Source organism: Pipistrellus kuhlii, unplaced genomic scaffold, assembly GCF_014108245.1.
Source record: "Pipistrellus kuhlii isolate mPipKuh1 unplaced genomic scaffold, mPipKuh1.p scaffold_m20_p_11, whole genome shotgun sequence".
In the NCBI taxonomy this organism is placed as follows: Eukaryota; Metazoa; Chordata; class Mammalia; order Chiroptera; family Vespertilionidae; genus Pipistrellus; species Pipistrellus kuhlii.
In genome coordinates, this window is record NW_023425416.1 from 5,380,789 (window position 1) to 5,401,102 (window position 20,314).

A 20,314-nucleotide genomic window follows, 5' to 3' on the forward strand; every position below is an offset into this window, starting at 1 on the left:
AAAATCGCTAGAAACATTTGTATGCAGGTTTTTGTGTAAACTTAAGTTTTCAGTTTTCTAGGGTAAATATCTAGGAGTGTGATTGTTGGGTCATTTGGTAAAATAATGTTTAACTTTTTAGCAAACTGCCCAAGTTTTTTCCCAGTGGCTGTTCCATTTTACATTTTTGCCAACATGTATATAAGGGAGTTCCAATTGCCCCATTTTTTCGCTAGCATGTGGTATTTGTAAGACCTTTTCAGAATCCATCCTGCCCAGGCCGGTGTGGTCCAGTTGTTGGGTGTTGTCCCGAGCACCAAAAGTGAGCCCTTTGGGTTCCCAGTCAGGTCACATGCCTGGATTGTGGGTTCCATCCCCAGTGGGGAGCATGTCGGAGGCAGCCGATACATGTTTCTCTCTCACATCGGTGTTTCTCCCTCTCCATTCCACTCTCTTTAAAAATCAATTTTAAAAAATCCATACTAATAGGTGTGCGGCAGTTAAGTGTCTCCTCTTTTTACAAGACTGTATATATTTTAAAGAGCAGCTTGTTTTGAAGGGAGGATAAGTTCCTGCCATACAGCAGTAGTTGTCGAGTGGGTAACTGAGGGAATGCCACGTTCTACGTGCTTCCTCTCCATCCATAACGGATGAACGGCCCCAGGCTCTCCTGGGTATCTCACCAATTTCAGGCAACACAAGCACTTGTTTTATCAGAGAAAACGAAGGCTTTTTATCCACCTGGAGGTAGCTGAGGTAACCAGAATTATTGAGGGCTGTTGCTGGGTTTTGATCAGCAGGACCAGATTATGAAGCATCTGGAGAGATCAGTGAGCGTTAGCAGCTTAGTCTTAGGGTAGCGGCTCCTCTGTTAGCAGCAGTCTGGCCTCGACACAGTTTGGCCAGGCACTTGCCCGGAAACCGGGGGTGTCAGATGTGTGGCTGTAGGCATGCCAGTGTCTCGCCTCAGGATGTTTTTGTTTCCTGACCTGGATATTTCTGGAAGAAGAGATCTGATGAGCCCTGTACCTGGTTTCCGTTCCGTAGCTGTGGTTGTCGAGTGGATGACAAGGAAGGTCACGTCTGGTTTCCTCCTCGTCTGTCATTCAGTCTCTCCTGTATGCTTGGGCACCCAGATGTTTTGTTTGGGAGGCTGCTCTTGTTGTTTTCTGCAAACAATGCTGTCACACACATCTAAGGAGGTTTTTCCCAAGAGACCATGGCAATAGGAGCCCAATAGGATTTTTAGCACAAAGCAGAGCTAGCCTAGATCATTTTTCAGTGCATCTAAGTTTTTAAAGGAAGGCTTTCCGGTGTGAGTAGGAGATGTCTGCTGTTTAATGCAAGTGTGGCCCTTGCTGTCACTCTGAGAGCAGAAGAGCTTTGGCGGCAATGAACCAGACTCGGTGCAGTGCAGGCAGCCCAGGTGCTCTTAGGGTTTCGAGCTGAGCTGGCCAGTCCAATTGCCCCTAGCCACGTGTGCCCTTTAAATGTAAACTTCTTAAAGCTCAGTTCCCCAGTCACACTGGCACTTACCCACGGCCACGCGTGGCTAGTGGCTACCATGTTAAGGGGCGCAGAGGAGGACCGTTCCTATTGTGGCGGAAAGTTCCACTGGACAGCGATGGTTTGGAATGAGGGATGCCAAAGTCAGAATACCTACACTCAGGTCATGTGACCTTAGGCAGGCGACTCCTCTGACTCAGCTCGCTAAACTGTAAATGGAAACCTTTACCTAGTACTTCCGTCTGTCTTGTGAAGATTAAGTACAATAGCCCTGATTAAGTGTACCACCTCGCCTAGGAGAGACACAAGGAAGCATCCAATAAAGGGAAGTTCTTCTTTTCCTAGTGCTTGATAGTCTTTCTGTTTTTGAAAGTGGGAGGTGGGCACTGTATTTGCTTAAAGCTAATCACCACCAGAGACCATGGGCCAGTGTCTCGCTCCATGAACAGAAGGCAGAGTTGTAGGCTGCAGAAAACCCGTTTGTCAGCCTGGCGATTTTTTTTTTTTAAATATGCTGTCCCTAAGAAACACGATAGAATTTGTTTTACTTCTCTTCTGCCAGGAAATAACCCTTCTGGCTTTGTTAGAAGCATGGTTTGCAATAATTGTGCCCACCCCAGATGGCTCCTGAAAACCCTTTGAAATGCCATCTGCCAGGCGTGTGTCCAGCAGCAGCCTGTCATTCTGGGGAAGAAAGGAGGAGGCGGGGCCCTTCCCGCCCTTTCTCCAGTCACTGAATGGAGCCGGTCTGCTGGCGCAGACCCAGGCCCGCCAGAGGGTGACGGGGAGGACACCTCCTGCTCCCGAGGAGGGGAGGGTTTGTCTGGGCGGAAAACCCTGAAGGTTTTGTGGGTGGGGACTGCCCCGCCCGAAGTCCCTGCCTCTGGCTCCACATATTGATTTGCATGGGGGAAAGGGAACCTGCTAGCTTCCCTTTTCCTCTAAAATGTGGCATTTGTCAAGTTTGTCATTTTTTTTTTTTGAGTCCTTTCAGGAAATTAAGACCCAAAGGTGATTGTTGTCTTTAAAGAAAACATGGCTGAAAGAAACAGCGAAGATGAGATAGCTGCGGAAGGAGGGAAAACAGCCACTCCTGCCTGGGTTTGGGAGACTTTCAAAACCCAAGGAGTCTTTTGTTTGGTTTTATTTATGCTCCTCTCTGGTGGGGGTGGGGTGGGCGGATGGCTCCAATTAATGGCAACATACAGAACATATTTGGGGCAGATCCTTTCACAGCAAGTTTCAAAGAGATTCTATTCTTATGCTGCCTGGAATGTCCCGCCACGATGTTGGCTGTCCGCGTTTCCCCAGCAGCTAGCCGAACAAGCCCTTCTCCGGCTCCAGCATCTCACCTCCTCCTGGCTGACTGCTGCCTCCCAGTCCCACTGAGGACCCTCCTTCTCTCCCTGGCACTATGTCACTGGGTGCTGGTGCTCCACCTAGACGCCCTGCTGCTTTGTCTACGCTCTCTCCCTAGCTCAGCCCGTTCTGGCTCTTGCCTTTCAGTATCACTCCCACGTTTATGTCTCAACCTTCAGTCTGACACTGAGATTTATGTAACCACGTGTCCACACTCTGCACCTAGGTGTCTAATAAGCATCTCCCACTTTATCTCTCTAGGAGTAAACTCTTCAATTCTTTTTCCCTAAAAATCACCTCCCCAGCCTTCTTGATCTTTATAAATGGTACCACCCATGTGCCCAGGTCAAAGCGTTAGATGTTGGTCTTTATTCTGTTTTCCTGAGACGCTTCATCTGTTGCTGGTGGAAGTGTGAGGGATAGTGGGCCCTACCAACCTGTGGCTCATGGGAGTGGAATTCTTGCAATATTGTGAGGAAAGAATTTCCTAAGACTCGCAGGGCAGGGTGGGTGATTTTCATTTGCATAGATTTAATCCCTGAGTTTCCAAAATCCCATTTCCCTTTGTCCAGTCATAGAAGAAGTACAGCTGGGGCTTCAGTAGGGATAAAGTCAACCTTGTGTCCAGAGCTTCTGTTCTTTTATCAGACCAGTGTCCCATCCTGCATCAGACCAGCTCAGCTGTGCTCCCTGCTGCAGCCTATCACCCATTGCATGTGGGGTCCACAGGGCCGCCCGCTGTGGAAAAGTTATGGATGAATGCAAGGGAGCGGGAGCCAAAGGATCTTAGGAGCCAAGAGTCCAGTGCAACAGGAGAGATTATTCTTTTGTTTAGGGCGGTGGGCGACAAACTCAGTCAACAGAGCCAAATATCAACAGTACAACGATTGAAATTTCTTTTGAGAGCCAAATTTTTTAAACTTCTTCTAACGCCACTTCTTCAAAATAGACTCGCCCAGGCCGTGGTATTTTGTGGAAGAGCCACACTCAAGGGGCCAAAGAGCTGCATGTGGCTCGTGAGCTGAAGTTTGCTGACTATGGGTTTAGGGGATTATGTATCCCAGATGCATGTATCAGGGCATCTCTTTCCCCAGGTTTGACTGACAGACAAGTACTTTTCCTGTCACCCCAACTTCACAGGGCATGTGTTTATCTCCCCTTTGTGGACCCCTTTCCCCAGTGATCTGCAGGGAATGGGTGGGTGTATCCTGGGGCGTGCAGAATTGTAGCTTCCTGGTGAAGCTGCCCAAGTGACATGCCTACAATATCTGGCCTTCCCTTTGCTCCTTTCCTATAGTCAATAATTGGCTAATTACAGCAGTATCATGTCCACTCCATTAGCAAGTTGTGTCTAAAAAATATAGACCAAGCACGGCCCAATAAGTTGACATACTTTTAATATATCTGTGCTGTGGACTACATCAACGATTTCCCGCTGGAGTGGCTCAGTTGCTTGAGCATTGTCCTGTGGCTGGTTTGATTCCCAGTCAAGGGCACATGTCCAGCTCGTGGGTTGGATCCCCGGTCAGGAAACGTATGAGAGGCAACCAAACCATGTTGCTCAGTGTGTCCCCTCCTTCCTCTCTAAGCATGTCCTCAGGTGAGGATTTAAGAAAGAAAAAAACAAGATGCTCAGTGGTTTGTGATAAAAATCTGATTGTTTCTTTCCACCTTCTTCCTGGTGTTCTTATCCTCGCCCTGAGTTTTCTCACACGGACACTGTCACGGCACCTGTTTGGGACCCCAGCTACTCTGTCCATGGCCTGTTCAACTCTGAAAAGCCAGATGCTCCTTGAAAAATGAATCATGGCATTGCTCATCTTCCCACACCCTTAGAATAAAGCAGGGAGTGTTTTCTGTGGCTTACGGAACCTGTCCCCTCACTTTCATTTTCATTTCCAGCCTCTTTTTCACTGCTCTGCTGCAGTTTCTCCGGCCTCCTTGCCCTACCCACAACATGCCAACCCTATTGCCACATCAAAGACCTGAGCCTGAACCCCTCCGTGAATGCTCTTCCCACCATCACCTTCGCAGGGCTCTCGGTTTTGATGGCACCTTCTTAGCCACCTTTCCTAATCACCAATCTAAAGTAGCTTCTCTCCTCTCAACCCTCCTTCCTTCCTCCAAGACACTTCCAAGCCCTTTCACTTATGTTGCTCTGAGATACTTTCTAATGCTTTAACCTATGTTTCCCACAAAAGACTTAGTCCCTCTTGAAATTAAATGCTGTATCTCTTCACATCCATTGTTGTTTTCTATCTTTCATAGTAAAATATAAGTTCCATTAAAGTAGGGGCTTTGTCTTGTTCATGAATGTTTCCCAGGCCCTAATTTAGTGCCTGGCATCTATTGGGTCCTCAGTAAATATCCTATATAACAAAAGCCTAATGTGCTAAGTGTCTGGTTATCCACTCAGCTGGTCAACCAATTAAAGCATAATATGCTAATGATATGCTAAGGCCACTCAACCACTCGCTGTGACATGTACTGACCACCAGAGGGCAGATACTCCAACTGGTAGATTAGCTTGCTGCTGGGGTCCAACTGATCGGGACTGAGCAAGGTGGGATGGAGATGCATTATTCTGTCCCTGGGAGATATCCATGGTCTTGTGGTGCCTACCTGGCTGGCCAACCTCTCATGTCCCTCCCCAGCACCAGTTGTGCACCGGTGAGGTCCCTCAGCCTGGCCTGCACCCTCTCACAATCTGGGACCCCTTGGGGGATGTCAGAGAGCTGGTTTTGGCCAGATCCCACAGGCCAGGCAGAGGGACTACACTGGTGCACGAATTCTTGCCTAGGGTCTCTAATTTATTAACTAAATGGAATGTAAGAATCTATGTAATGGTAAATGTATAAATCATTTGAACTACAAGATTTTATTAACTCATTTCATTGTAACAATAATTATGTTATTGTTTATAAACTACTAGAGGCCCGGTGCATGAAATTTGTGCATGAGGCAGGATGTTCCTCAGCCCAGCCTGCACCCTCTCCTATATGGGACCCCTCAAGGGATGTCCGACTGCTCATTAACTGGCAGTCGGACATCCCTCTCACAGTCCAGGACTTCTGGCTCCCACTGCTCACCTGCCTGCCTTCCTTCCTGATTGCCCCTAACCACTTCTGCCTGTCAGCCTGATCACCCCCTAACCACTCCCATGCCAGCCCGATTGATGTCTAACTGCTCTCCTGCCAGCCTGTTTGCCCCCAACCTCCCTCCCCTGCAGGGTTGATGGCCTCCAACTGCCCTCATTTGCAGGCCTGGTGCCTCCCAACTGCCCTTCCCTGCTGGCCATCTTGTGTTGGCCATCTTGTGTCTACATGGGGGCAGCCATCTTTGACCACATGGGGGCAGCTATTGTGTGTTGCAGTTCTTTTATTAGATAAGATAGAGGCCCGGTGCATGGGTGGGGGTCAGCTGATTTGCCCTAAAGGGTGTCCCGGATCAGGGTGGAGGTTCCCTTGGGACGTGGGGCATCCTGAGCGAGGGGTCTGTGGTGGTTTGCAGGCCAGCCACACCCACTGGTGACCCAAGCGGAGGCCCTGGCGTCTGGGATTAATTTATCTTCTACAATTGGAACTTTGTAGCCTAGGGAGCCAAGCCTCCTGCTCGCTCTGTGGCGGCAGCCATTTCTGTTGGGATCTGTTTACCTTCTATAATTAAACGTTTGTAGCCTTGAGTGGAGGCCTAGGCCAGCAAAGGCAGGTGGAAACTTGGCTTCCTCTGTTGCCTGGGAAACCCAAGCCTACCTCCTGCTCTCTCTGTAGCCATCTTGTTTGGTTTATTTGCATACTCGCTCTGATTGGCTAGTGGGCGTGGCTGGTGTAGCGGAGTGAGAGTTAATTTGTATGTCACTCTATTATTAGGTTAGATAATATCTGCTAAGAATTATTGAGCTAAGTCCTCTAAAAGAATCATCCCATGCAACATACACAACAGATCTATGGTGGAGGTTCTATTGTGATTGCTACTTTGCAGATGAGGAAACTGAAAAATAACAGGAGCTAAGGAACTTGCTCAACACCACAACCTGGGGAGCACGACCATGAATCAGTCCATTGCTCACTCCAGATCCCTGCTCGTCAACACCATGAGGTATTCTTGGTGTTTCTGGAGTGCCTGCTGTGGGCCTGACACAAGTTATAAATGGAAAAGTTGTGAGCTCCCTCAAGGGACTTGTCATTGTATGCCAGGGGAGCCAGAAATGGGACAAACTAGGAAACAGTACAAGAGTGGACTTCTGGGTACGCCACAAGCAGGCTGCTCTACCAGACAGCTGCAGCATGCTGGGTGATAAGCAAAGACTGGTAATATAATCACCCTTTGGAAAACTCACAGCTATTCAAAACACTCAGATTTATTAGGAAACTGGGCTCATATAACAATGCACTTATCTTGAGTAAAACATGCAGACGTGTGGTTTTTTTTAAATGAAGGACATTCTGGATAGCACTGCATGCGTGTGGATATGATCAGTCACATGTGATCAGAGACTGCACTGTCCTGGGAACATGTGAACCACTGGGTGCATGCAGTTGGTTATTTAGTTGCTTTCACATTCCTAGGACTAGGGATAATCCCTGCTCGTGGTATAAGAAAACACTGATCTGTTAAGCAGCGTGAGTGACAGGGCCTCTCAGAATGAACCATGTCAGCTACATCCCCTAACTTGAACATGGGAGCCGAAAACATGAGATTTGCTTCTTTTGGTCTTTCATAATAGTATGGGTTCCTGGTACACACTGCATAATTGCATCTTGCTTTATTTCCTTTTCCTGGCTTAGGTATAAACCACACATCTCCACGTTGCTTTGTTGAGATGATAGGCCCACAGCCAGCACCTGAGCTGGTGACTCGCATCCTCTAGCGTCGTGGTCGGCAAGCTGCGGCTCTTTGGCCCCTTGAGGGTGGCTCTTCCACAAAATACCACAGCCTGGGCGGGTCTATTTTGAAGAAGTGGCATTAGAAGAAGTTTAAGTTTAAAAATTTGGCTCTCAAAAGAAATTTCAATCGTTGAACTGTTGATATTTGGCTCTGTTGACTAATGAGTTTGCCGACCACTGACCTAGGGGCTTGATGTGGTTATTTCATAAGAGGCATTGGTCTATTTGTTAGTTATTGTGAGAATAACCAGTTTGAATCAGGGGGAGAATTTTTTAGCAAAATGCAGTGTCCTTTCTCTCAAATCAGAACTCTGGATGGCCTCTTTTTACCCAACATATTAATTACATGGAGAGCAGCCACATTATTCTGTCCCTGGGAGATAACCAACTGCAGATCCCGGGCAATCGTAAGTCCCCAGAGTTGTGTTTATGTGGTGGGGGTCATTTCCTGCAAAGGGCTCATTACATTGGAACTTGCCAGATGTACAAAGGAACACAAGAATCTCAAGGCCTGTGATAAAAACATAAACCTCCGAGGCTTTGCGCTTAAGGTGGATAAGGCGTTAGTATTTATCCGAATCCTCAAAGCTGCTGATTATGAATGCTTTCTGTGCAAAACCCAGCCTCGCTTCTTCATTCAGTGCATTCTTAAAAGGATAAAGCTCTCCCCGGGCTACCTGGCTGTGCTTGTCTGTCTCCTGCTCCTGTGTGAGAGTCCCAGGCAAGGAGGGTGGAGGTGGGGCCGCTCCACTGTTAGAAAGAAGTTGTCTTCCCAGGTCCCTGCCTGGGCAGATCAGCCTCGGAGTCTCAGGCACGCCGGCTGACTGAACAGGTTATTTTAATTACACCTGGATGTGGCGCTTCCTGTCCTCGCTGAGTGATGGTTTCTTGTGCCTTCGTCTTGTCTGCTGCAGGCACAACCCGCTCGCCCAGGGAAGGAGAAGTGCCCGGCGTGGACTACAGCTTCCTGACTGTGAAGGAGTTCTTGGACCTGGAGCAGAGCGGGACTCTCCTGGAGGTCGGCACCTATGAAGGTGAGCTGCTCTCCCCGCCCCCGGGGACCCGGGCCATCCGGGCAGAAGTGCCATGTGAACTAGCGAGTCTGCACAGCCCCAGGAGGCTGCAGGTCACCCTCCTGTGAGCAATAAACTACGAGGAATAGGCTTTGTGTAGCTCTTTAAAAGTAGCTTTTGTGGCATATTCTTCTTCTACAAGTTTTCCAGTTTACTTTATTAATTTAAATAGGCGTGTTTTGTTTATCAATATGGGCCTGTGTGGTATTGGAGGGAAGGGGAAGAAGACTGAATCAGTCACAAATGGGATCTCTAGGGAGTGGTGTTTTCATCTTGACAGGAAGGAATGGAATGTCATTTTTACTATTAATTAATTTTAATGTATTTTTCAGGTAGATAATACATTTACATGGCTCATAAAGAAAAATATTTAAAATATTCATTAATCTCTTCCATATACCGATTATCACCTGCCTAATTTTCATTTCTTTCTCCTTCCAATACTACCACTAATCTTATTAGTTTCTGATTACTGTTCTGAAATTTCTTTATGTAAATATGTGTGTGTAATACATGTGTGTGTTTTATGTGTGTGTTCTTATTTCTTCCCTGTTTTACACAACAGGTAGTCAAACTGCAAAGACTATTCAACAGCGTGTCTTACAGTCTTTGCAGTTCAATACCAGAGCACTTCTTTTCTTTTTTAAGTGGCTATATGCTCTTTTTGTGTGAGCATACCATAACTATTTAACCTGCTCCCTTTGATAAATATTTTTAATATTTCAGAATACTATTGCATTGAATAGTGTGGAGATAAACCATTTCACACAAGTGGAATCATATCTGTAGGATGAGATACCATGAGTGAGATTGCAAGGTCAAAACCAAATGTGGGGGGAAATTAAACTTTCATTTTCTGAAAGCGATATTACTGCTTGATTGCTCTTCTGGGTGTTACTGTTTGAGACAGGAGGATATAATATGCTATTAACTAGGTCAAATTATTATGGTATGTCTTTATGAACTCTGAACATTTGGGTTTATTGGACAATTACTGGGGTATTTTCAGTAGATTAGACTTAAAAACAAAGGGTCAGTACGAAGCTGACTTTTGTTGGGGACTGTGTGGCTTTGCCGTGAGAGTAGCCTCTGTTCCAGGCTGTCCGTTAAGGGGTGATCTTGAGTCTGGGTGCTGATCCTGTCTTTATATTCTTTGTGCCTGCTGCTCATTTCAAAATTGTGAGTATACGCTGGACAGTGTTAAGATGATATCAAATTCCTGATAGTGAACTCAGGAATATTTCCTTTGAGTAATGATAATGATCAATTGTCTTACTTTCCTGGTGGTTTGGGGCTGAGGAAGGAATCTCAGAGAGCCCGAAGCAAGAATTGTTCATTAAGGACTCGGAGTGAGGCGAGGGCGGGAAAGTACCGGAGCCTCTTCCACTCGCTGTCTCAGAGATGTGCGTCTAGTTAAAAATGCAAGGCTGAGGACAGAGCAAATGTGACTCCGCCTTGGTTAGCAGCAAGTGAATAGTCTTTTTCTAATATTAGTCATTATGCCCTCCTGGGGAACTAGAGTCCCCTAAAATAGAAACTAGAGGCATCCACTTGCCCTTTTGGAGAGGTTAAGGGTGAGAGAGTGGTCGTGCAAAGCCAGAGTGTGGAATTGAAAAGGAAAAGCATGTGGGCTGGACAGCTGGTCTGAGAAGAAGGGAAAAGAAACTCATTTCACTGAGGTGTTTCTGTTGCGAGTACACAGGTGGAATCACTGTGCTTTCCCACTTAACTTGACTGCTTGGCCAAAGTCACTATTACCACCATGCCGTAGACGGGGTGCTGAGGCCAGGTAGCCCCTAGGAACGTCTCCCAGGTTGAGCTTTGGAAGGTTGGAGAGCTGGTGCCAGAATACTAGAGCCAGGAACCAAACCCAACTCAGTGTGACTTCCACACCCCACACTCTTTCCTGGAAACCTCCAAAGGAATTCCCTAGATATAACTAAAACATTGTTAGCACAATCTGCTGGTATGTGGCAACAGAGAAAGGTTTTTCAAAAAATATCTCATCACCTCCCATGGCCCGGTCTTTCTGGGAATGTTGCTTAGCTGTTTTGGAGTTGAAATTTTCTTCTGCCCAAGATTAATCTGTTCCGTTTTGAAGGCATTTGACGGCAGTGTTCTTTAGCGTTTGACCTTTTGGCTCTGTAATTTCCTTACCATGTGAGATGGCTCATAATTTTTAGAACTAGCTGAAGTCTTTGATGTTGACTCTTACCAGCTGAAAGCACAGCGCAGGTTTTATTAAACGCCAGGTGGTGTGATAAGATGGGGCTGGGTAGATTTTTGAGAGCCTCCTCTCCTTTGCCCTTCCCCCCGCTGGACCACCTCTCAAGGCACCTACTGTGTGCTGTACGTACAGGCACTCAGGCTGTGTTGCAGCTCTGCTGAGTTTGGATCTCAGCCCCTCTGTGGCTGAGCCCTGCGCCCTCCTGCGAGTTGCCTGACGCTCATGTCTCCATCTCTCTTTGCAAAAAATGATGATGGTAACCGTGCCTCCTCATAGGTAGGGTGGAATGGGATACTACTTGGAAAGGCTGAGCATGGTGTCTGACACATGTAAGTTCTCCGTCAGCATTGGCCCGGATACTGTTTATTTACACACATGACTGGTCCTCAGTGGCCACCTCAGTGAACTGGCAGATCTGCCGGTAAAACCACCTTCCTTCCTTCCTTCCCAGGTGCTCACCACCGCTTTCCCTGCTCAAGCTGTTTTTCTCGCAGCTTGTCCTGGTTCCAGAGAGGAAAACTATATTGCAACAACACACAACACTGAACCGTTTTTGAGTAAGCATAATAAATGTGCCTGATGGAATGCTTCCTGTGGTAAAGAACTTAAAAAGGTTCAAGTCCAGGTTGCTTCCTTTCCTCCCTGTAGGCAGCCACTGTTACAGAGTCTAGTACACAGTTTCAGAGAACTCACATAAATGACATGTGCATGTGGGTTCTCGTTCATTTCACTCTGTTCTTGCCTTTCACTCTTAGGTGTCTTAGAGATCTTTCCATGTTATCCCATACCGTGCCACTTTATTCTTTATTAATGCTCCACTGTGAATGCATATTCGTAATTTATTTAACCAGTCGCCATGTAGTAAGTAGATGGACACTTAGGTGTTTTTGTACTCAATATTACGGTGAGCATCCCTGCATAAATATCTCACTGCACTGTTTCACCTGAGTGTCGGGCAGTCTAGTTTTATAGGAGCCCTTTTACACACGGACAGTTTGTTTCAGCCATTATCTACTGAGCACTTACTTTGGGTCATTGGCCTGAGCCCCAGGGAGTGATGTCCGGGTCAGAAGACCAAAGCAGCTCTGTCTTCGAAGGAGCTGATGCTTTTCAGTTATTTATCAGACACCCCGTGTGCACTGGGTGCTGGGTGCCCTTCAAGTGTGTGATGCTTACTAGCTCGCTCAATTGCCCAACCATCCCACGAGGTAGTTCTAATTCACCTCCACTTCACAGAAGAACGTCAGGCTCAGAGATGCCAGTTACCTTTTTTAGAATAATTTTTTTATTTTTCCATTACAGTTGACATATAATGGTATATTAGTGTCAGGTGTACAACATAGTTATTAGCCATGTACATGACTTACACCAGTGATCACCCTGATAAATCAATACCCATCTGACACCATAAATAACTATCAATAGTACAATATCATTGACTGTATTCCCTACGCTGCAGTCTGCATAGCCCGTGACTATTTTATAACCAGCAGTTTGTACTCTTCAGTCCCTTCACCTACTTCACCCAGCCCCTCTATCTCCCTCCCCTCCCCCACACACACACATTAGCAAACATCAGATGTAGACTGCCCAGCCGTCCAGGGCCACCTGAAGCGCAGGTGACCAGGGCCAGCTGAAGCTTGCATTGCTGACAATGGCGGCAGCAGAGGTGTGACAGAGGCATTGTCTTTCCCTAACCGCTGCCGCCCCTGAGGGCTCCCGGACTGTGAGAGGGGGCAGGCTCGGCTGAGGGACACACACAGCCCCCCCACCTCCAGTGCATGAATTTTCATGTACTGGGCCTTTAGTTGTAAATAATGCAGTGAACATAGGCATGCATACATCTTTCCAAATTAATGCTTTAGGTTTCTTCAGATAAATAGCTGAAAGTAGAATTGATGGGTCTTTATCTCTTTTTATAGCCTTTGTTTTAAAGCCTGTTTTGTCTGATATAAATATTGCTCCCCAGCTTTTTTATTTGTTTACATTTTCATGAAATAACTTTTTCCATCCCTATACTTTCGGACTGTGTGTCTTTGAACCTGAAATGAGTCTCTTACAGGCAGCATATGTAAAGGTCTCGTTTTCTCGTCCATTCAGCCACCTGTCTTCAGATTGGAGCATGTAATCAATTTACATTTAAAGGCATTGTTGGTAGCTATGTCGTTTTTGACATTTTATTATCTGTTTTTTGTATCTTCTTTCCTTCTTCTTAAAAAAGATCCTTTAACATTTCATATAATACTGGTTGGTGGTGATGAACTCCTTAGCCTTTTCTTGTTGGCAAGCTCTTTATCACTCCCTCAATTCTAAATGAGAGCTTTGCTGGGTGAAGTAATGTATTTCATGCCTTCCCTTCTGTCCTGCTAAGTTTCTGTTGAGAAATCAGCTGACAGTTTATGATAGCTCCTTTTTAGGTAAATAACTACTTTTTAAGTTTTTCTCTGTCTTGAACCTTTGGCATTTTAATTACGATGTGCCTTGGTGTGGGCCTCTTTGGATTCATCTTGTTTAGGACTCTCTGAACTTCTTGGGCTTATATGTCTTATATCATTTGGCAGGTTAAGGATGTTTTCCATCATTATTTCTTCAAATGGGTGTTCAATTCCTTGCTCTCTCTTCTTCTGGTCCCCAACGTTGAGAATGTTGATATGTTTGATGTCCCAGAGGCCCCTCACACTGTTCTCCTTGGCAGCGGCGGTGGGGAAGTGCTTATTTATTTTGTTGTGTTTTGTTTGTTTGTTTCTGTTCTGATTGGGTATTTTCTGCTTTTTTATCTTTTAAATTGCTGATTCTAATCCTCTGCTATATCTACTCTGGTGTTGATTTTTTTATAATGTATTCTTCATTTCAGTACTAGTTATTTTTCTTCATTTCTGGCTAGTTATTTTTATGTTTTCTATCTTCATATTTATGCTGCGTATCTTTTTATTGAAGTTCTCACTCTCTAAGTATTCTGCTTTTCCCCTAAGAGCATTGAGCATCCTTATAAGCAGTATTTTGAACTCTACATCTGGTAGACTGTTTGTCTCCATTTTGTTTTGTTCTTTTTTTTTTTTAAGTTTGTTCTCTTTTGTTTGGAACATGTTTCTTTGTCTCCTCATTTTGGCTGCCTCTATGTGTCTGTTTCTATATATTAGGTAGAGCCGTTGTGTCTCCCAGTCTTGGTAGAGTGGCCTTATGTAGTTGGTGCCCTGTGGGGTCCAATAGGCAGTCTCCCTGGTCACATGGGCCTGGTGCTCCAGGAGTGTCCCTTGTGTAGGATGCATGTGCCCTCCTGTTGCTCTATCCACTGATCCAAACTGGCTAGGGCTCCCCATATATTTTAGGCACCTTTCTAGCTGCTGCCCCAGTGCTGGAGCCCAGAGCTAGTGAGTCCACCAACCAGTAAGTATGTGTGTGCAGGGGCCCATTATAAGAGGAATGCCTGGGAGTCCCATGGCCTTCTCTGTCAGCCACAATTTTCCCTGGATTTCACAGCAAGGAGTTATGGCTAATTCCCTACTTGGCACTTTATCTCACATTTTATCTGGAAACCCTAGTTGTTAGTATTGGACTACGTTGGTGGTGGTAGTGATGGTGGTAATGAGTCCTTAAGTACCGAGTTACTTATGTGATTGAAAAGCTGGACTTGGTGAAGTGCTTATTATAACAAAGGAGGGAAAGAAGCAAGATGATGATAACCCTGCTAGCATGACTTCTCGTTTCTTTCTTACACACTTGGATGTGCTGCTGCCATTTGCTGAGATCAGAAACACTGAAGAAGGCCAGGTGTGCTGAGGAGGGGCCGGGGCTCCTGGATGAAACTGCCCAGCCCCTACTCGCCCGCCCCCCAGCTACAGTGCCAACACTTCCATACACCCCAAAAGAGCCAAGGCCCTTCCCAACTATCACCCCTCACAAGACCTAGAGCTCAACATTGAGCTCTGCTTTCCAATTGGGACCAACTTCTCTATCACCAGACAGAATCAACATCAAGCAAGGCAAAGAGGACAAGGGTGACTGTGTCTGTTCCTTTGGCCCGGCTTCCTGTTAGGCACTGAGCTCATTTATTGGATATGGTGGTTGCGATAAGTCAGTTACACCATCACCCTCTTTCCTGTCTTACTTTCCTGTGTGTGTGTGTGTGTGTGTGTGTGTGTGGTTTTTGTGTGTGTGTGTGTGTGTGTGTGTTTTTCCTGCTGCCATTTTTGCTCAGCAAGACAGGTTGCTGCTCAGCCCTCCCGTGGACTTCTCTGGGAGAAAGTTTATGGGGGTGGACTGCTCCTTGGGGGAGGTCTCCAACATGCCTGTTGGATAAATGCCTCTGGGCAGCGGAGGCCGGTGTGCCGTGTGAGCAGCGCCCAGGGCTTCCCTCGGCGTGAAGTGCGGTGCCAGGGCGACATTTCAGACTGGCACTGAGGAGTGGATGTTTCTGCATGTTAATTAGGAAGGGGGTGTCAGCATTCAATAATGTGATTGTTTTGCTTCCTAGAAGGTCTGCAAAAAAAGCAGCTGCCATGGGCATACTTTGGGGGGACACAGAGATAAAAGCAGGGGTGAAGGGAGTTCTTGTTTGCCATTGAGGAAAATGAGGCGGCTGGAGCCCTGCTCTTGGCAGGCCTTGGCAGCCTTCTGCCTCGACAGCTCTGTTGGCAAACTCTGCCTTAAATGTTCTCTGTTGATCATGAAAGGAACTGAGGGGCATCTGTGTTGCTATTGGCTGCTCCTCTGCATCGGAGGACGGAGGCCCGGGGCCAGGGGACTTCGCTTGCTTCCTGCTCAGAGGGCCCCGGACTTGTGGAGTTGGGAGCGGAGATGTGGAGAAGCACAGATCTATGGGTAACTGCCATTCATCGCTCAGGCATTGTGTGGCTTCCTGCTTCTCTTTAGGGAAATGGGCATATCAACCTTTTCCTGTAGGATTGCTAATAAAGATGGCAGTGAGTGAATGTATGGCTAGTGACCTGTGATGGGAGCACAATAAATGCAGCTTTGGTTAATGTCCTTTGAACATGTATTTGGGCCACAATAGCCTCTTCTGCTGTGTAAAGCTTTTATCTGCCTACACCATCAGGCGCGTTTAAGAATACGGAGTTTATCATATGCTAACCCTGAGCCATGCACTTCGCTGAGTACTCTATTACAGTATCGAATGTAATCTTCACAAAAAAAACGTGTTAGCTGGGTACAATTCCTATCTTTAGTTTACACCATGGGAACTGAGGCTGGAGAGAGGGAGCCCTTACCTGCTCAGGGTCACAAAACCAGTAGTTTCTGTCGCCCTCTTTTGTCTTTTATTTCAAGCCAAAGGACTCTGGCAAGAGCCAACACCTAATTATAGGATGCTGGCTATTGTCCCGTGCACATAGGTCATCGTCCTGTAGGGAGGAGCGGGTGGGACAAGGCAGAGTGAAAAGAAAGGGATGCAGATGCTGTGACTGATGCCAGCGAATGCTGAGCGAGTGAGTGGCAGAGTGAAGTGACGTGGCCGAGGTGCTGCACCTGTGATTGGACTGGAAGAAGCCGCCCTGAGTCACGCTCGTAAGAACCAGATGGACAGCATAGTGATGCATGCTGCAACCCATGGGCCCTGTCCCACGGCCAGTACCTCGGCTGTAAGGAACTCCCAACTGACAGGCCGGTCCTGGCATCGTGGTGGGCGTGGGGATGAGGTGGCGCCTAAGAACAGATGTGGTCCCTGCATTCACGGACTTCAAGTCTAGAGGTGAGGACCGGCACTGATTAATCAAGCAGTTGGATAAATCCAGCAAAGGGCATTGGGAAGGACAGGTACAGGGTTCCTCGAGGACATATCAGAGCCTGGATGGACGGCTTCGGTGCAGTGTGTGGGGTCAGATACTGGCCCTGAGGATGAGTGGGTGATGGTGGCTCAGGAAGCAGAGGGAAGGGTGCTAACCAGAGAGGAGCAGGTGCACATCCAAGGAAAAGAGGTGGGCACAGCTTGCATGTGGGGCTGAAGGAAAACTAGTGGGATTAGAGCCCAAAGAGCAGCAAAGAGCAACCTCGAACGGTGCCTGTGGAGCCAGCAAGGCCAGGCGTGCGTGGCCTGGGGCCAGGGCCACAAAGGAGTTACATCAATGTCTATGTCTTTATGTTCTTACTAGAGGTCCAGTGCATGAAATTCATGCATGGGGGTGTGTGTCCCTTAGCCCAGCCTGCACCCTCTCCAATCTGGGACCCCTCGGGCCTAAACAGGAGTCGGACATCCCTCTCACAATCCAGAACTGCTGGCTTTCAACTGCTTGCCTGCCTGCCTTCCTGATTGCCCCTAGCCGCTCCTGATTGCCAGCCTGATCACCCCCTAACCACTCCCCTGCCAGCCTGATTGATGCCTAACTGCTCCTTTGCCCCTAACTGCCTTCCCCTGCAGGCCTGGTCACTTCTAACTGCCCTCCCCTGCAGGCCTGATCCTCCCCAACTGCTCTCCCTACAGGCCTGGGTTCCCCCCAACTGCCTTTCCCTGCAGCCCCAGTTGCCCCCAACTTTCTTCTTCTGCTGGCCTGGTCACCTCTAATTGCCCTCCCCTGCAGGCTTGATCACCTCCAACTGCCCTCCCTTGCAGGCCTGGTCCCTCCCAACTGCCCTCCCCTGCTGGCCTGATCACCCACAACTGCCCTCCCTTGCAGGCCTGATCCCTCCCAACTGCCCTCTCCTACTGGCCATCTTGTGGTAGCCATCTTGTGTCCACATTGGGGCAGCTATCTTCTGTGTTGGAGTGATGGTCAATTTGCATATTACTCTTTTATTACGATAGATAGGCTAGAGGCCTGGTGCATGGGTGGGGGCCAGCTGGTTTGCCTTGCAGGTTATCCTGGATCAGGGTGGGGGTTCCCTTGGAGCCTGGGGCAGCCTGGGAGAGGGGCCTGTGGTGGTTTGCAGGCTGGCCATGTCCCCCTGTGACCCAAGTGGAGGCCCTGATATCTGGGATTTATTTATCTTCTATAATTAAAACTTTATAATCTTGAGTGGAGGCCCAAGCTGGCCAGAGTGTGCAGAAAGCTTGGCTTTCTCCAATACCGGGGAAACCCAAGACTCTTGCTTGCTCCATGGCTGCAGCCATCTTGCTTGGGTTAATTTGCATACTCACTTCTGATTGGTTGGTGGGTGTGTCTTGTGGGTATAGTGGAGTGATTGTTAATTTGCATATTACTCTTTTATTAGATAGGAGGGTATGTGGAGCCATGCTTTACACATCAAAAGCATAGTTTTTGCCTCCTCTCCCCCAAAAAACTGTTTTGCCCCCCTGGGGCTGACACTGCCCCATGGAAAATGTCTCCTTCAGGTTCCCAGCTACAGGCGGTCACTACCATGCTATTCTACTTTGTCCTGTAGGAAGAAGGGAGACAAGTCTCCCCCTCTCCCACCTCATACAAAATTATAAAAGGAACATGGGACCAGGGGACCTAGAGCTGTGGACCCTGGACCAGCCAGGCTGATGCCAAGAAAGGCATTTCTGCTGCTCTGCGTCTGGCTGGTCTTCATCTACGAAAGAGGAATAAATCCCCCGTGTCAAGCAGAGAGCCGGGCATGAAACGCTTCTCCGTGAGGAAATACATGAGTGAATACTAAATTTGTGCAAAGTGGGAGGCAGTATAGGTTTGATTCATCCTCGCTCAAAACTCAGGGAGCAGCGGTTCTCCTTAAATATTTTATCAAGCTCTAAAAATTATTTGCGAGCCCCCATGAATTTTTAAACGCATGTCAGGAGGAAATGTTTTCTTTGGCTTGGTGGTGGCCAGAGACTGCCTGTTAATTAAGGCGGCAGAGGCTCCCCGCTGCAGAGGGCCTGCCCCGCTCCAGCCACCATCCCTGCAGAGCTTTCTCATGGAGCCAGTTCTGAAAATAGCTACAGAGGCGCGCACACCCCGCTTGGGAGGGCACCCGGCCACCTCGGGAAGTGTGTGTCGGTGAAGGTGGAGGCTGGGGGGAGCCGTCTCCCGTCTCCCAGACACTGTGCAGCCTGCCAAGAGATGACCCAAATTAATTTTTTAATCACTTATAATTCTTCTATGATTTTTATTTAATGCCATTAAGTGATCCATATATTCTTCCCAGGGAGTCCCTGGTGTGTGCTGTAGGGTTTGTCTCTGTGCCACGGCCTGGCCAGGCTAGTTATTTATGACCGGAGTGCGGAGTATTGACAAGGGGGAAAGCTGGCTGGAAGGGAGGGGATGTGCACTCACGTGGAGAGGAGGAGTGAGGCAGGAAAGGGAGGGAGTGAAGGGGATGGCTGAGGCCCTGGAGTGGCTGGTAACTGGCAAATAGGGGAGATCATGATATGAAACATTCCATTTTTAAATGTTGGTCACTAATCCAAATTGTTTTTTTTAAATATGTGAAAAAAATATCTGGAAAGGAAAGTTGGACCTCGGCAGTGAGAAAACCACTAGGTGGAGCTTTTCCATAAAGGTCGTAGCCCTGTGGACTGGGAGGACTGCAGAGCGATCGGAGGAATAACACCTCTGCTTTCCACACCGTCCAGCTCATGGGCACCTTCGAGAAAGGCATTGAGCTTCCTGAGAGTCAGGAAGGCCGCCAGGGCCGGTGCTGTGTCAGAGAGAAGCGTCCCCATCACAGCGGATGGATTAGGTTGAGTACCCAGGCTTGCCCGCGGTTATCTCGTCCTAGGCAGGCTCGCCTGCTTATTCCTTTGTATCAAGGAAGGACACCGGTTGCCAGTGACAAGCACTTGAGGCACACTGTGTCATTAATCCTCCCAGCAAGGTGTGACCAGCTTCCGCTTAAAGATTGGAGACGTGCCCCTTGGACATTAAGAAGCATGGGTTAGGCCTCACTCTCACGGTTTGGCATGGGCAAAGGCATCCACTGGACCACCTCACCCTCACCCTCATAGCAGGTGTCTGGGTGGAAACTGATGCTCTGAGGACCCGGTTTTACAGAAGAGAGTGAGGCTTCTTACAGGAAGGTGAAATAACGTGCCCAGGGCCACAAGCCAGTGGGGAAGCTGGGACTTGAACCAGGGGCTGCCTCTTCTAATTCTTTATCACCATCGTGTGCTGAGCAACGCGAATGCCCATCCATTAGATCAACCCACGTGGCATTGCTGGTGACTGACAGTGTGTCTTCTACAACAGCACTTACATGTGGTTCCACCTAATGAGATGCACCTTCCCTGTCTCCAATCATCGTAAACTAGTTTCCAGAAACAGGAAACAACTGTGGACGAGTGGATTCTGGGGGGGAGTAGGGGGTGCTTTTTGTTGTGTTTTAGAAATCTGCTCATCATTTATTAACTTAAGAAAGATCTTAGACTTGAACAC

The 20,314-nt window shown here is 47.8% G+C and overlaps 1 protein-coding gene across 18 annotated transcripts in view; it reads left to right on the top strand.

The window, feature by feature from the left end:
- Positions 1 to 20,314, top strand: part of MAGI1 (membrane associated guanylate kinase, WW and PDZ domain containing 1) — a 513,936-nt gene that overhangs the window by 394,803 nt on the left and 98,819 nt on the right. For all 18 annotated transcript variants that reach the window (XM_036430606.2, XM_036430608.2, XM_036430609.2 and 15 more), the window contains exon 3: positions 8,645 to 8,764. In XM_036430606.2, coding sequence (XP_036286499.1) covers positions 8,645 to 8,764 — 120 coding nt within the window. The remainder of the gene's footprint in view (positions 1 to 8,644; positions 8,765 to 20,314) is intronic.